Here is a 17,315-nt window from a genome sequence, read left to right as displayed (position 1 = left end):
TCTCTCTCTACATCTCATTCGCTGGTTGTAAAAATACTTTTACAGTTGTGAATAAACTTAATAAAGTAAAAAAAAAAAAAAATTTATTGTTCAGTGTCATCATAAAAAAAATATGATAATAAAAACCAAAAGTTTGGATAGTGTTCAAATGAAATATTAAGAACCAAAAAAGTTTATCAAATTAACAAATAACCGATATATAAACAAAAGGTCGCTTTTACTTTTCAGACTTACAGACTAGGAGGTATCACATCAGGGCTATATTTAATGTGAGAAATTTTTTTTTCTTAAATTACGGAAAATATACTTTCGAAGGTTTTGATAAAAAAAATCTTAAATTAAAATACAATTTTCTTTCATAGTTAAAATATTTAATTCAGAGAAAATTATTAACATAACCTAATGAGATTGTCATAAGGCATGTAGGAAAAAAAAAGAATGGGAAAGAAACAATTTGTAAGTCAAAACAGTTTTGTGAATGATAGAAATTGAACTACTAATTTAATTTTTTTTTAAATCAGAAGAAACTGAGATTTAGAAAATTAGATATAAATAATAATGTACATAAATGTCTTTTTTAAAGATGTTAAAAACTCGATTAGTAATCTAATAAGAACATAATTATTTGTATTGTTTTTTATGCTAATGGAATTGTTCTAGGCATTGTGCAATTGTTTTTCTAAAAGATTGTTTGATACTACATTGATAATAAAAACCAAGATGGAAATTGTATGTCATCGTAAAGTCCAGAGGCCAAATTAACCCCCACGGCCCAAAAAACAATATGTATGAACTAAATAAAACTTAATCATATGGTAAACAAAATGATTACCTCCATTTTGATCGTTTCTATCAACCTCATGGAACGTTCCATAAGATGGCTGCCTGTCGGTTAAACCAATCTGGTCAGGCATTTCTTCTTGTTGGAACACTTCTTCACTAATGGTGAGCTAAGTAGTTGTTCGACATCAGGATCCTCCAAGATCAGTGTATGATCTCTTGCTACTTTGGACACTAATGCCGCACGCGAGGTGACGCAAAGAATTGGATGCTACTGACACGAATGTAACATAGTTCAACAGCTGTTCATGAACAGAACTTTTACCATCCCCCCTCTTCTATTGTGATTCACAGCAAATATCATCCGCTTCTCCTATCTACGGAAAACATTTTATATTCACGCTGAGCATGCACATACAAGAATTTTTAGTTGAAAGACCTAAACTATTATCAAAGCTGTTTCTCATATCATATTCATGTAAGTATAATGCAATTTATCACAACTTGGCCATATCGATATGGATTAATCAAAACATTAGTCGCCCGACCTAATTTTTTTTTTGTAGGAAATGATTTATGAGGTTTAGCCCTTCGCAAAATTAGTCATTTTTAGGGTCAGGAATATGTATAAAATAGTTGCTACCTGCTCGACGGATGAGACATTCCTTAATTTACAAAAAAAAAAAAAAACCTTCCATGGGCACTCAGCATTTTCCTTCATATATGAATATCTATCTTTACCTTCTCCAATGCAATAAAACTGAATTTATCTGCCTATCTTTATGTAACTTTACAGGTAATCTATAACAATCATACAAATAAGATATCTCATGCTTAGAAGAATAACATCTTATCTAGAAAATAACGATTTGTATAAAATGTAGATATAGAATCCAGACTGGTCGTAATGAATAGAGGAAAATTATTTGTAATAATACAATTTTTTATAAACTTCCTACATAATTTAATTAAACATTCGGCTAAAATCTCCGGCGTATTTCTCGCTAGACTGTCTCTGTTACCTAGTCTTCCTGAAGACCTGGAAGACCTGCTCTTCAGGGGCCCACCGTCCTCCTCCGATTTTTTTTTTAAATCTCTGTTTCACTCCATCCCAGAACGTTTTCTCATCTTCTTGGATCTCTTTGAGGATCCTCAATAGCTTACTCAGTAGACCACTGTCGCTTTTAATGCTTCTGGGTTAACGCTGAACAACAGCTTATTGGATGTTTTCGTCACTATTTTCCCCATCAAGCGATCGTCCTCTTTCGAAAAATGGTTTAATTCTCCAGTCTCTGCGGTGAATCTATCGAGGTCTGACACCATTTTTCTCATATCCTGCGCTGTTACCGTGCTAATTTGAATCCACATTACATACTGCCAGAATATTGGTGTGTGCTTCAGGTAAAGTGATCTCGGGTAGAGGTGGAATTTTCACTGGCGCCGACTGAAGGTGATTTTCCGTAGGTAAGTTCTGGACTGGCGCTCGTAAAAATCAGTGAATCGTTGTTCATGGTACATATCGAATGTTTTACCAGAGTATACGAGAGAAAAAGAATAAGAAATAAAAGAGTGCAAAGATACAGAAGACAAGAAAGAGAAAGAAAAATATGGTTTTTGGGGACTAGACGTTTCATCCGTATCTAAAGGTTTCCGGGTTCGGCACCACTTATAATTAGCCACGATTGAAACTTAAAAAAAGAGAAAAATTAGGAGAAGAAATGCTCACGAGTTCAGCAAACAGATTTTTTTCCTACCCCTTAAATTCTTATTCATAACATATATACAACTTCCTACAAATGTAAAAGAAGTACGTTTCAAAAAATGTTTTATTCGTGACTGTAATTTTTTAACCACGTTTTCGTTTTTTTTTGTTGTTTACTACCATTCTAGCAAACGAGAAAGAGGAGTGAGGGCAATTGTAGAATTAGCCAACCTAAGCAGAGTGGAATAGTCGAGTTTTTATTTCATAGGATGGTCATGAAATAAAAGTCTACCCACCCAGGACGGAATCGAACCAGAGCCGTTGCAAACATGAGATTGCTAAGGTGCCGCCTCAACTTCCTCAACCACAACGGTCATGTGTTTTTTGCTGACCTCATTAAGTATATATTACTTTGTCCTCATAATTAAAGTCTTGCTCATATTTGGATAATCCCTAATGCAGATATTTATCATAAAAAAGGGTGAATTCTACAGTTTTATTTAGGACTCACATCCTTTGCTGAAATAATCAATGATACAAATCAGTTAACTGTGTGAAAGTCAATACGATATGTACCATGATCACAAAAATATAAGCATATTATAGGTTTCAGATGATTTTAGATTTTCATCCAAAAATAATTTTTCAGACCATATTTTTTTCTGGGAAATTCAAGAAACCATAGGTAATAAAACTTTTTTCGATTACTTAATAAATAATAAGGGAGTGTGTGTTAGTAAAAAATAAACTTGGAAATCTAATTAGGTAAGATTTAAAATGAAGCTATATTAGTTTTTAATTACGTGTATAAAAAGTATGAAGTTATTTACTACCTTTGATACCAAGACGATATAACAAACGATAAAAAATATCATTGTTATAATTATCTACATATAATCTTGATTGCTGAATAATTATTTTATTTTATTATTATATATTTATGAAATTTCTTCCTGTCATTTTCTCATATTGGAAATTAAATGATATACTTAAATCTTGTATTTCCATAAAAAAATAAATACAGAATAATCTCGGGCTAATAATTAACTTAGCAATAAATAATAAATCGAAAATATAAAAATAAACTCATTCAATCTTTTATTTTCATTTACTCGAGAAGTGTGATCACTGAAGAAGGGGATGAGGGAAGCCACAGCAATTTTATGGGATTGTTCAACTAATCATATTTGGTGAAATAAGAGACCCGAAAGAAAACTAAAGGCCGTTTAAACAAACATAAAGATAAGGCGTCACCTTCGCAACCTCTCAACAGCAGCAGCGCCGTTTCTAGTTACACCTGGATGGTTTTACTTTTATTTGGTGATGATCCAACGAAATGAAAACTCAGCCCTACCGCTCTGGTTAGAACGGGTTGGTTACCGGTTACAGGGAGGTTATTCTCACACTACGCACGTAAAAATGACAAAGAAACTAGAAAGCTGATTGAACTCATCCCTCGTCCAATTCAAACCTTCATCGGCCACTACTTCCGCAAAATCCTGAGGATCTGGTGGTCTGAGAAGTTGTTTAACGAAGGTTTCTGGAGAACTGCTGCGTTTCTTCCAATCAATCTCGACATAAAGAAGAAGAAATTGCAGCTGTGAAAGCGGAAACAAATTGGTCCGTAATGCTGAAGATTCTTATCTTCGATTTTATCGATTAACCTTCGTAACAGGATATAAAAATAACTTTGGAAAGACCAAATACTTATTCTAGTGCAGACGCATCAGCAATCGTTTTCTGAGTGAATTACATACGAGCATTGATCCGATGAGAAAGATAAAGGGAATATCATCGAAGAACAAGTCTTCAAGCAAAGAAGATCAACAATCAAGCAACCTATAACTTCCATTATTTTATGTAATACAATGTAATATCATGTAACCTCTAATCAAAATTAATTAAACTAACCCTATTGTACAATCTTTTGGCCAACCCACACATATCCATATGTATAAATTATATTAAGAACAGAGGCTTTCTCCCTGTATCACCATTCCTTATTTATTTTAAAATCCGTTAATTACTGCCCACTCCATTTCTTACAATCATCAGCATATTACAATTAATTTGGGTAATATCCCCAACTTTTAATCCGGGGAATAACTAAATTAAATTAGGCTGGATGGGCTCTCGGGCCCACAGGGCTGACTCCCGTCTATAGTGAATCGGAAAATAATTATTTACCACAGCTGGATTCGAGTCCTTAGAGTTAGAAGCAATATGCCTTACCGCTGAGCTACCTCCTCCCATTGTTTCGTGTAATCTACGGTAATTTTCTGAATTATTGATTCATTTTATATATATTAATTCTATGTATACTAATTAACTTTTTTCTAACGTGTAACATGTAAAAATAAAACAGATTTTTTTGATACTATAATATGTAATATGTAAAGTGAAAAAAATATTAAGTTATCTCACAATACTAAGGTGTTCGTTATTTTATTTATTTTGTTTTATTATAATTTATTTTTCTTTCACCTGAGTATATATGGATAGAATATATATTTTGCCAATATGTAAAATTACCTTCAATATTTAATTAATCACTTTTTAATTGTAGAGACAAAATCTAGTACTTCTTAATTAGCTGTTCATTTTGCGTCACATGAAGCGAAAAGTTTCCTTGAAGTGTGTGAACTCGAATGTAAGTTCTATGAGGGAAGGAAAAGACGATTCCAAGGTAACATGTTTAGTTACTACTGTAAAATACTGTGAAAAATTGAATTAATTTTCAAGTTTACTATAAAAAAATAATTATACGACAGTATTTCATTTCAAGGTTTGTTTCAGGTCTTAGTAGCTCTAAATATATATATAATAACTCTGAGAATTTATAATAACTCCAAAAGCAACAAATCTCTCTAGTTAATGTTTTTCGACCGTTCAGAAAATTTTTAATATTGGTTTTTTGGTTACAAATTTTACTACCATGCCTAAATTTTTTTTTACTTTATAGCCAATTATATTGAACCTACAATGAATCTAATTTTAACCATTGAATTTTCACTTTGATGATCTTGTTCGCTATCCTGTCACTTAAAAGGGAACCAATACTATCAAGGACATTTAGTAACACAAGTGAATAAAAAGATGTAATTTCTAAGTAATAAATAATGTCTTGTAATAAATTATAATTTCTGTAATGAAAAATAACATAGCAAAAGAGTTATAGGGTATCAAAGTTGCAACTAGGAATGAAGTTAGCCCCGTATATCTTTGAATGGTTCATGTCTTATGTCATGATTATTCTTCATGTCTTAAATAACATAACTGTTTCTGTAAATAATTGAGAACTCTAGAATGGTTGGGGGAGTGGGAGGGGCTACCAGAACTCTAAAAAAATTTCAAAAATTTAGAGGAAGGGGGGCCAACTTCACAGAGGTCTAATATATTTCATTCATAGGTAAGTGAAAGTGAAAATTAAGACTTTTTTTAGAAGAAAATAAAAATAAGAAATCGAGCTACCTTAGCAATCATATATAGGAATGTGGCAAATTTAAAAAAATCATATTTATTTGGCTTTAATTTAAAATATAATTTTAATTTAAAAAATAGTTTGGGTGTGATAAATAATAAGCATTGTTTTGGAAGATCATTGATTGACAGTATAAGGAAGATGGTCCGGGTGCGGTCAAAATAACTCAAACAGTGAATAAACTATTTATCCACTAACGTTTCGCTCCACGTTGCAGGGCTTCATCATCTAAAAAAGATGCTACCAACTAAAATTAAGAATAGTCTCGAGTTTCGTTCAAATGTGAAAGGGAACCGACTATTATACCAAGTTTCACTATTTTGTATAGAAAACATAAGTAACAATTTACTCATATGTTTAAGACAAAATGTAATAACCTCTGATCTCTTAAAAGAAATAGGTATATTATGTAGGGTTATATCTGTAGTCTTTTTTTTTTTTTACTAAATTAATTTTTGGACTAAAGGGAAATTTGTACATACTACGAGTATTATTATAGTAGATATAGTATAGAATATTTTTACGAATAGAATAAATCAGTATGATAATTGAGTTGCAAATTGTGCTGACATGTTAAACGTGTTATAGTGCTATTTGCTTAATTAGCGTCATCTATTTCCTTTAAAAACATTTGAGAGTTTGTGAGCGTGATTGATTCTATTTAGCTTAAAAAAATAAAATAAAAATAAAAACTTTTTAAATAGAAATAACCGAAAAACTGATGCTTCTCTGAAACGAAGGAAATAAGCATTACAAAAAAACCTCATTGTCACTATCTTCTCGATTTACGACTTTAACATAACATCACACGTTGAGTGATAAAAGAATAAATCATAAGTAAACACATTATTTATACATAAAACTATGTATTACTGAATTGGTATGGATACAAATTTTAGTTATTGATGGTTCATTAATAAATACACATTCTAATCATGGCAATTTAGTTTTAGTTCTTTTGCATCACTAGTTGTTTCCCAGCTCTGATTCAACGCTATTAAAATTTGAATTTCCAATTGAATAGAGTTTACAACGTAAGGTCAAAAGAGATGGAACTACAATATTTTTTTTATTAGCATTCAACAGTTGTTTGAGGCGGTTTAAAGGACGCAAACATAGTGAATACAAATTTCACCAAACACTAACTTGACTTTGGGTCTGAAAAATGTTGATCTAATAGAAACGAGCAGAATATATCGATTTTGTGAACTATAATAAATGTTTGTCTTAGTATTTATTTTGTTTTAAAATTGAACTACTATATTTGAATTAAAAAACAATTTATTATGAATTTATTTGTATGACTTTAATAAATACTTCCAAAAATTTGTGCATATCGATAAAAGTTAAAACCTATCACGTAAAAGTTATAAGTGATTCAGAGATGAAAAATATTACATTATCTTGAAGAAGTACACATTTATCAAACCATTCAAAGCCTCTCGATAGATTATTGTAGAGAACGGGCAACTAAGTTTATTAATTAAATAATTAAAATTACTATTTTTGTTTGTGTACGTAATAAATTCAGCACTATACATTCATAAAAAAATGGACTCAACTTAAGGTTCAGTTACACCAGGCAGTGTCTATACGTCTGATCCTTCTCAAATGCTAATATGACAGCCCACGGGTGCTTCCGAATATCTCCACGAACAGATAACGGGACTTCTTTGTTATTTAGGTATAGAGCTCTTTTGTGCACTCATTTTTTTTTTCATTTTACATATCTGAGCCAAAAATAAAGCAGCAGAATAAGGATCTGGTCCAAAATATTAGAAAATATATGTAGAATTAATTAAAGTTTAAAATGTAATTCTGAAGCACTAAACTTGTATAATCAAGTATTTGATGTAAAGATCAAACTATTCTTTGGCTGTAATTATAACAAACTTTAAGATAAGAATCAAAAGTCAAAACACTCAAAGAAAATTAACTATTATAAATTGGCATATAATTTTATAAATCTATTTTACTTTTATTTTTATTTTTTCACCTCGAGATTTATTTATTTAAGTGTTTCGACCACTAGGGCCATTTACACTGGGTTTACAACGTTAGTAGATTACAATTGACATGTTCACAAAGTTACAATTACAATTACATATTTACAGTTACAATTAGAATTGACGTAGTGAGTAAATTGCTGTATTAAATTATGCCACCACTTATACATGCCGGAATTAGAGTTAGACTATATGTGATCACAGATATTAATGATTTTTTAAAAGTGAAACTTTCAATTGTGTTCATACATGCTCAAATCCGGCTATTGTGAAGCTATTTACGGGTCCGCTAGTAAAACCTAAAACCATTTTTTTTTTAATTATTTATAGCGCTTAGTAATTTCATTAAAAAATAAATAAATAAATAATAGGCTGGAAAAGTTTTGCTGTTGTTGTGGGATCTTCTCTCAACATTTCCTATGAATCTGAAGAAAATCGGTGTGATTCGTGTGCAATACATTATGAGAATGTGCCACCTCCTGATTTATTCAAGTCCTATATAGCTTCAGAGGGAAATCGAACCCAGGACCTTCAGAACCTTTACCTCTTACATTAACCATGTAAAGCCCATCAGGCCAATCTGGTATTGAATAAACAAAAATAAATAAACCTGTTAATCGAGAACCCTCGTCCCGACGTTCACGGCCATCGCGTCCTTGATAATCCCTTAATGTAGTGATGAATGATTAAATACTCGCTTAAATTAGTCACGTAATTTCAAATATTTTTTTTTTAATATGTGAATAAAATGAAAAACAAGACACAATAGATAAAGTGTTTTTACATTCTGAAAATTATTTTAGTTTCTCCAAAACAAAAAAACGAGTGATACTGTCCTTTGCAAAGGGGGGCAAATTTGTTGGCTTCGGTTATTAAAAATTGAAAGTTGAAAATGCCATCGATTTATTTTAACTATACTGATTTCTAATATATAAGGGTCCATTTTTATGTTTTGGGATATGCAGAATTTGAAAATGCCATCGATTTTATGATCGCATGCTTGCGTATCGATTTATAATAACTTTTCCGATCTCAAAAATATTAGTGTACTTTTTAATTCTTTAAGATGCAGAAAACATAAAAATGTCTCGATATATATAAAGGGACCCTAATATAAGAAGGAGCCCAAATAAAAGTTAATATAAACGATGTGCAATTTTAAAGTTGATAGCATTACTATTTTCTGCATCTCTTAAAACACATAAAGGGATCTTAGTACGTTGCAATCTGAAAAAGTAAAATAAATCTATACGCGATCTTGAAATCGATGGCATTTTCATATTTTACATATCCCAAAACATAAAATGGACCCTTATAAATAAGGAATCAGAAAATTTAAAATAAATCGATACGCGACCTTAAAATCGATAATCGTGTTAAGAAACACATAAGAGGGCCCTAATATATTAAAAATCAGAAAAGTTATAATTAATCTATTCGCGATCATAAAATATATCTATGTACCGCCATAGATCTGTAAGACAAAAAATGTCTTAATGAAATTGTATGTATACAAATGTATTCGGACGGGTAATCATTTAATTTTTTCGAATAAGAGATTATTTGTCCATAAAATTGGCGAATACAAAAGTACTCAAATGGTTCTTCGAATTGTTTTGCCCGAATAATTGATTATTCGTGTAAAATAATGACGAATAAAAAAGTATTCGGATTGTTTATCTTATGTTTTTGTATGAAGAATTGATTATTCCAATAGAAAATTCACGAATAAAAAAGTATTCGTCTCTCGTCAATCGATTATTTGCCCAACTCTGATTTTAACTAAATACAATAATTAATATCAAACTTTCAATTGTGTTCATACATGCTCAAATCCGGCTATTGTAAAACATTTACGGGCCCACTAGTAAAACGTAAACACATTTTTTTTTTATTATTGATTGCGCTTAGTAATTTCATAAACAAAATAATAATAAATAAATAATAGGCTGTAAAACAATTAAAGTTATAAGAAATCCGTATTTAAAAATAGTTTATTTTTTTGATGAATTATTAAGTTAAGCAACCGAACATTATTCCATACTTTCTCTTATGAATTTAAATAATTATACGAAGACGAATATTTGGAACTCATGAGGTGGCATGAAGCTTCGGCACACCTGTCATTCCTGCCTAATAATTTTACTTTCACTTCTCAGAGCTGGTCCAAGTGTCCAGCACCGAGTTATGGCTTCTAGTTAAATACAATATTTATTTAAAATCTATAAATATATTCTGAAAAATACATATGGCATATTGGTTAGTAATATGAACTGAATGGTCAATAAGAACATTGCAAGTTTATTCCATGTATTTCTTTAAGGCATAATACGTTACGAGAAATTGATATGTCTACTAATGAGGTGAAACTCAACAATAATAATTATCTTGAAGATAAATCTCAACGATATAAATTATCTATAGAGTTTCAATATAGGTTTAGCTTTCACTATTGGGTGACATGGCTGCTGAGTGTATTACAGAATACGACTTCCACTTGTATTGTTATTTGATATTTATTTATTTGAATATTCATATAAAATAAATATGATGGCTTTTATTTTGCACTGCATCTAATATGAAGGAAAGAAACAACAAAGTTATGAGAAAACAAATAAGATAAAAATAATTATGATAATAATTTAAATATTAAAGTAAAAATGGATTAAAAAAAGAAATAAGAATGGAAAGATGTTTTCAATATACAATAGGTCTAATATAAACGGACAACTTATTTATGATGGTAGTATTTACAAGCAATTGGTTTTCACTATCCATATTTACTATCATCAATAAACTCGGTAGTAATAGGTTTTAAAATATTCTAAACTAGAAATATTATAAGCCTGTCATATGATGATAACAGGCACTGAGAATTTGAATGGGTCATTATGAAACAATATTTGTCAAGTCAAAGAATATATAGAACGTCGATTAAGATTTTGACTTCGGGAATTTATTAAAAGTACGAAGATTTTTTTTTTTTTTAATTCCAGTCTTTAGCTTTATAAACAAAATGGACCATTTTATTTTATTTATAAATACATAAATTACTCCGCTACTTAAAACTTATGGGAATGTAATACTGTTTGCTCATCTTCTATACACAGGACATATTGCTGCTCCTCTTGAATAGTGGCATATTTGACAAAAAAATGTTTTCTTGAGGAATTCCATAGATTGTACCCCAGCCAGGAGTTAATTTTTCATAACCTTAATAACTCTAGAAAAGTCTTTGGAAAATCTAATTCTAAATAAAATTAAAACTTAATTATTGCCAGGTGTGATACAATTTAAGCAAAATAGCGTGTTTCTGTCACATATCCGAATACTAAGCACGTTTAGCGTTGTTAAACAAAGGATTACCTATTCCAACATATAGTAAACTTTTATAAATACTTAGTATAATAACCTTGAAGTGTTAATAGGTAATATATAGCTCGTAAACGGGATTGTGGTAATAACCAAAATACATTTTTGTGTCGAATATCACGAAATTCAGCAAACAATATCCATTATTAAAAAATTTTAGCCAAAAATAATTGCATGCCCTGTACAACTCCCTCGTTGACAGGACTATATCGCCAAATGAATTCCTTCGTTCAGCTCGTTGGTTCGATTCATACTCATTATTTTTTTTTCTTTTATACTTCTAATAAAGTGCCTTATAATACCTAAAATAGAGCCTTAAAATAAAATTGAATACAGCGGCATTAGACATTTTTTTTTTTTTTTTTTGGCCGTCCGAACCAGGCTTCTTCACACCTGCCTGTCTTGGACTTTCCAGTTTGCTGCAAGCACCTCTTTCGCATCTTTGTTGATTCTGTATTTCCATCTAATTTTGGGCCTTCCATGGGGTCCCTTGTCAAGTATAGTGGCATTCATTGTAGTGTAGAGACATCCTAATGGATTGCTTCTAGCCACATGTCCCGCCAATCTTAAAGTCCTTTCCTTTATATCATGAGAGATCTCTGCAAGCAGTGTTTAGAATTGTTAGTTCATCTCCTCCAAGTGTTAAGGCTTGGATCACTCCTGTAATTGTATGGAGGACCTTCAGGGGTATCACATTTCTCGATTCTGCTTTAAAAGGTGTCTGTTACAGCACAGATTTCGGGGCCGGATAGCAGAGCTGGCTTTATCATGGCAATGTACACCTTAGCTTCAGATTTTTATTGTTGTTTTGCCTTACAATCAATCATATACTTTGTTTTACTTCTTAGTAGTGAGTGTTAGCGAGTGTTACCATATTATTGGTTCATAACGTCTTCCGCATACACTAGTATTTTATGTATCATTCCAACGTGGCCCCTACCATTTTCACGCGATGTTCTTCAAATAATTTTTCTATGCCTAAATTGGACAGCACTGGACTCTTCCTGTCTCAAAAACAGTTCTGACTTCAAAGGCTTCGGGGACTTTTTATTGTATCAGGACCCTGCATTTGAATTAGGCATATATCCAAGGTAAATTATATGAAGTTATATTGCATTAGCTATTTTATGTACAAGAGTTTTTTTTTTTTTAATTTAATTTTAATTTTTTAATTTTTTTTAGAGAGTTTTTTTTATTTTTTTTTTATTTTTATTTTTTATTTTATTTTAGTATGTATGAGATCATTCATCACTATTACCTATTGCCCACAACTGTGTGACAAAAAAAAAAATGTATGTACAATGAATATTATTGAAATCCAATTATTTCAAACACCATACCGAATGGAATTCATATTGTGTCTAATATTTGGGAGATGAGAAATATTGGTTAAAGATGCATAGATACTAATCTTTTATTTTGAGGTGTAGATAGTTGACCGTAGATTACTGATTGGAGAGGTTTGTCGGAGGAGGTGGGGGGGAGTGTGGTCATCAAAGAACAACATAAATAAACAAATAATATTAATTCTTTATTTATTCGTTAAATATCTCCTAATCTATACAAAAGCGGTGTAAGTCAAATCTCGAGTATTGAGATATTTTAAAACTAAGGGAAAGTTCTGTAAGGTTTCTAGTAAGGAATAACATTTTTTTTTCTGTTAAAACTACTTAGTCACAACCATACCAAACAATTTAAATGCATTTGAAGTTCACGTACTCCATAATTAATTAAAGACTTATTTATTTTATGAAAGTAAATTTTGATGAGACCAGAATGACTTACCCCACTTTTGCTTTCAATGGTTTATAGATTTATAGATATAATAATTTCATCGTATTTAAATAGCTGGAATATTAAATTTAAAACTGGTGTGAGTTTTGTTAGTTTGCCTTGCTCGCAAACTGTAAGTTAACCAACGAATAGGAACCGGATGAGGCAATTGCTTCACAGGGCTTCTATTATTCCATAAAAAACTATTCAAGTCCTTACTATGCAGATTTATAAACTTTATAAGAAACGAACCATACTAGTTCTCATTTATGGTCGCTAACAATAGGAAAACTTAAGAAAAGCATCTAAAGTTTTCGGAAATTATGTAATGCCTATAGTGATAGCCTGAGCGATGTTATAACTGGGAAATTTATTCGTTTAAAAAAGTTATCTCCAAATTCCAAAACTATCAATATCACTGTTATTGCAAAGTGCTGGCCGATTATTAAAAAAGAAAGACCATAGGACCGAATAGAATCGGTATCGAATTGAAGGATCGATACTCGTATCACATATATCAGACAAAAAATATCGATACATAAAGCATCGAAACTTCCCTAGCTACAATGAGTGCTGTGGGGCTTGAGGTCACAGCGTTCCCGAGTGATACAAGTTTCTTATCACTTTCTAAAAACCTTTTTTAAATTAAGATTACAAACATATTTAAATATTTATAGCTCTAGACACCAGTCCTTGTGAATTTATAAACTTCATATATTTTCGCTAATATTATTTTTCAGGCGGCAAACAACAAACCATTCCTCCTTGGCACTATTTCATACCTCATGGGTGGACGGTGTGGTAACATGAATTTTCCCTTTAAACTAATGTTGTTCAGAATCCATATGCTAATTCAATATGTTGCCCTGATCAACAAATGTTTGAGAAACTTCAACGATCATTAATTGAAAATTATCACTTTCCTGTTTAGAATTGAGAAAGTTAATTAATGTAATATGAGTGCTAATAAACATTTTCTGGTTGGTAAAGCAGAACTGTTATAAAACTCGTTTATTTCCGTTTACCCATTGCAAATCAACAGATATGTTAGGGATTTGTCAAGACAACTAATCTGCATGTATAAAGAAGTTGGCCCCTCTTCAAATATGTGTTGGTAATGTATAAAAATAAAAATAAAATCTCATATGCGAAATTTAAAAACTGATCTACTTTTTTTGGATAATTTATTGATACGTTTATGAAAAAAATATATATAAAATAAAAGAATACATTTATAAATAAAAAAACAAATCAACAATATAAACATAAGACAAACTTTAGAAAAATCAAGTAACATTGCTAATGTTGCGATCCTCTATCTGAATTTACAATATGAATAGTTTCCATTATTTAATTAAATTAACAATAGTACATTTTAAAAAATAGGTTTTAGCTTTAAAAAAATTCAACTGACAAATAAAACAAAATATGGTTTACTCACCTGATAACTTCATCTTTCAGCTGTATCTCCAACTGTAACAGCAAAGAATTATATTTATTTTTTATTTGTAACTATTCATAATCATTATTATGGAAAAAGAAATATGAAATTTTAATGAAGCTGAGCTTGTTAGAGAGAGAAGGGAATCTAAAGATAAATGCAACTTTTTTGTGGACTTTCATCGTAGTAAAGAATAAAGAGAAGTCGTGAATAACAAAATACAAGGTTTTTTGAGTTGAAATAAACCAGTTAGGGGTTTTTGAGGACGATAAAAACGAATCTAACTTTTTCTTAACGAAATTTTTTTCATCCTACTATATAGGGAGCAATTTTTGGTTTTCGTAAGTTAGTACATATTTAAACTCACTTAATAATAAATTTATTATATTTTTTTGTTATTCTACATCCGAAAACAAATTCATTGGTTTAATAGCTCACTATGCATAATAACAACTTCGTATTAAAATAATTTAAACCGACTGACCAAGCAAAATTTTTTTATTTAGGACAAAATTTTGGTTTTTGAAAAATTTAATCCCAGGTGCTATTATGTGTACAGACAGATATAGCTAATGGATATAAGAACTCGAATTTAAACTTGGCAAATTCTCTATAAAATAAGTTATTAGTCATTATCTTTGGAGAAGTAGCAGTTACAATTAAATTTGCGAAAATAAATCATTTTGTTGATTTCTAGTTATTTGAAAAAAAAAACTTTTTTTTTGAACTGGTCATATACTGTACATAAATAAAAACGGAACCCTTATATATAATTTTGAAATCTCAGTTATAGTTATGTAAAAATGTATATGTAGTACCACGTTTCTTCTTTCCTAACCCGGTCATTGGTCTTGATGCAGGTGCGGAAAAGAAATCTTTTTTTCTAGGAATACGAAAGTACTTTCTATCTCAGAAACCTTCATAAGCTAACTTTTCCATTAAACAGAATTCAGTGAAATGAAAACTGTCTTTGTTTAAATCAGTATATACTCAATTAGTATTCTAGGTATGATTAGGTTTTGTTTAAATCAGTATATACTTAATTAGTATTCTAGGTATTATTAAGTTTTGTTTAAATCAGTATATGGTTAATTAGTATTCTAGGCATTACTAGGTTTTTTTTTTGCAACGTATACTTTGATATACTATAGGTATTATGTTATACTTATGTTAATTATTTTATTATTTTTATTATTTATTTATTTATTGCTGTTTACAACTGTACATTATAATACATTTAGTAAATATGTTATCAGTTAAAATGGAGTGTGACAGGCGTGTAGAGAAACTTGACGTTGATGACAGGTAGCACTCACATGACGTTTTACATTAGCAGGTCTCGTGGCCATCTTTTCAGACGCCTCGGAGGTATGGAAGAGGAAACTAGATTATAAACTAGGGTGGTTAGGGAGTTTATAATGGACGTTTATAACGGGTTCGGGCTAGATTACATGGGTAACATTAAGGTCTTTATATATGATTTTATTTGTGACAAAGTAAGGATTTTACGAAGGATTTTGGATTGCAATCATTGGATAAGAGAGGAATTCGAAAGTTTAGTGGTGCCCCCAAGCTCAACTCCGTATGTCCAGATTGGCCATATTACAGTCATATATATCAGTCTTTTGTATTTGAATTGGAAGTTTAGACCGTTTGTCTAGTAAGTGCTGTAATAGTCTAAATCTACGTGCAATTTCCCAGAGTTTGGGATGCATTCAAAGGGTTATTATTAACACCGAGCACCGAACATGTGCCATCAGTATAGGTGGTAAGGATAGTGTTAGGATTCGTTGGGATATCAACCGTATAACCGGTGTAGAGGATGGGACTGAGGATCACCAGGAGACTGAAGTTTATTTTAAAAAATTTTTATTTGAACTTATACTTTTATTATGACCTTCAGTAAGTTTTAGTCATATAGACGGTCTAGAGGATACTACCTTGAGGAACACCAGCGGACTGAGCTAATTATTTAAACATATGTATAACACTAATGCAATCATGTTGTAACTTTAACATGTTAATTTCGTTTGAAGCTTGATTGTAGTTAAAGATAGATATATAAATACTGGATATCGCCTATAAACACAAGGAATATAACGAAGTATGGGTTATAGTGAGGAATATTTCAGGAACCACGATTTTCAGAGCTTTACCCATTTATTTTTCTAACGTACCTCGTGACCAACAACCTCGTGACTGATTGTCAAATTATCATCTGAATGAAGTAATTTATAAATGTTTGGTAGGACTCGTATTGTCAATTTCACCCAAATGTTCATATCTGAGCCAGGTTTTTTGTTCTTCGGAGCTTCCTTCAAAAAGATTTCGCCGATTTGAGGTGGCTTTAGCAGGAATAATTGATTTTGAAATTCCTATTTCATATTTACATGAAGTATATAGTGATTTATATGATGTAGTTATAAATATATACAGTGTATAATTAGATAGATAGAAATTAACTTGAGCCATTATATATATCTAAAGTAAATCAAGGAAGCTTTATATCAAACTTGAAGAAAAACTACTTTTCCCAATTTAAAACCACCAAAGCAGAATGTGGGAGATATCTTACCACAATTTTACATAATGAATGTTAAAGAAAGCAAAACAGAAACACTTGGGCTTGGAGTGCTAGGGCACCTAAATATGACATTAATGGAGTCAGAGTTCTAAAACAAAAGGATGAGGTTTATCACACCACACAGAATGATAAAAAAAAAAAATACGGTTCTGTTAGCAGTGACAGTATTTCTGACA

The 17,315-nt window shown here is 30.7% G+C and overlaps 1 protein-coding gene across 2 annotated transcripts in view; it reads right to left on the bottom strand.

Moving 5' to 3' along the window:
• Nucleotides 1-17,315, bottom strand: part of LOC106679411 (peptide transporter family 1) — a 104,141-nt gene that overhangs the window by 75,594 nt on the left and 11,232 nt on the right. Inside the window, exon 2 of one of the 2 annotated variants that reach the window (XM_014418558.3) lies at nt 14,556-14,587. In XM_014418558.3, coding sequence (XP_014274044.1) covers nt 14,556-14,568 — 13 coding nt within the window. In that variant the 5' untranslated portion in view covers nt 14,569-14,587. Of the gene's footprint in view, nt 1-832; nt 1,070-14,555; nt 14,588-17,315 lie in introns of those variants that run through there. The other variant, XM_014418556.3, reaches the window with a different exon arrangement.

Source organism: Halyomorpha halys, unplaced genomic scaffold (assembly GCF_000696795.3).
Source record: "Halyomorpha halys isolate HHAL.00 unplaced genomic scaffold, Hhal_1.1 Scaffold200.1, whole genome shotgun sequence".
NCBI classification, from domain to species: domain Eukaryota; kingdom Metazoa; phylum Arthropoda; class Insecta; order Hemiptera; family Pentatomidae; genus Halyomorpha; species Halyomorpha halys.
This window is presented reverse-complemented; position numbering and strand designations above follow the sequence as displayed.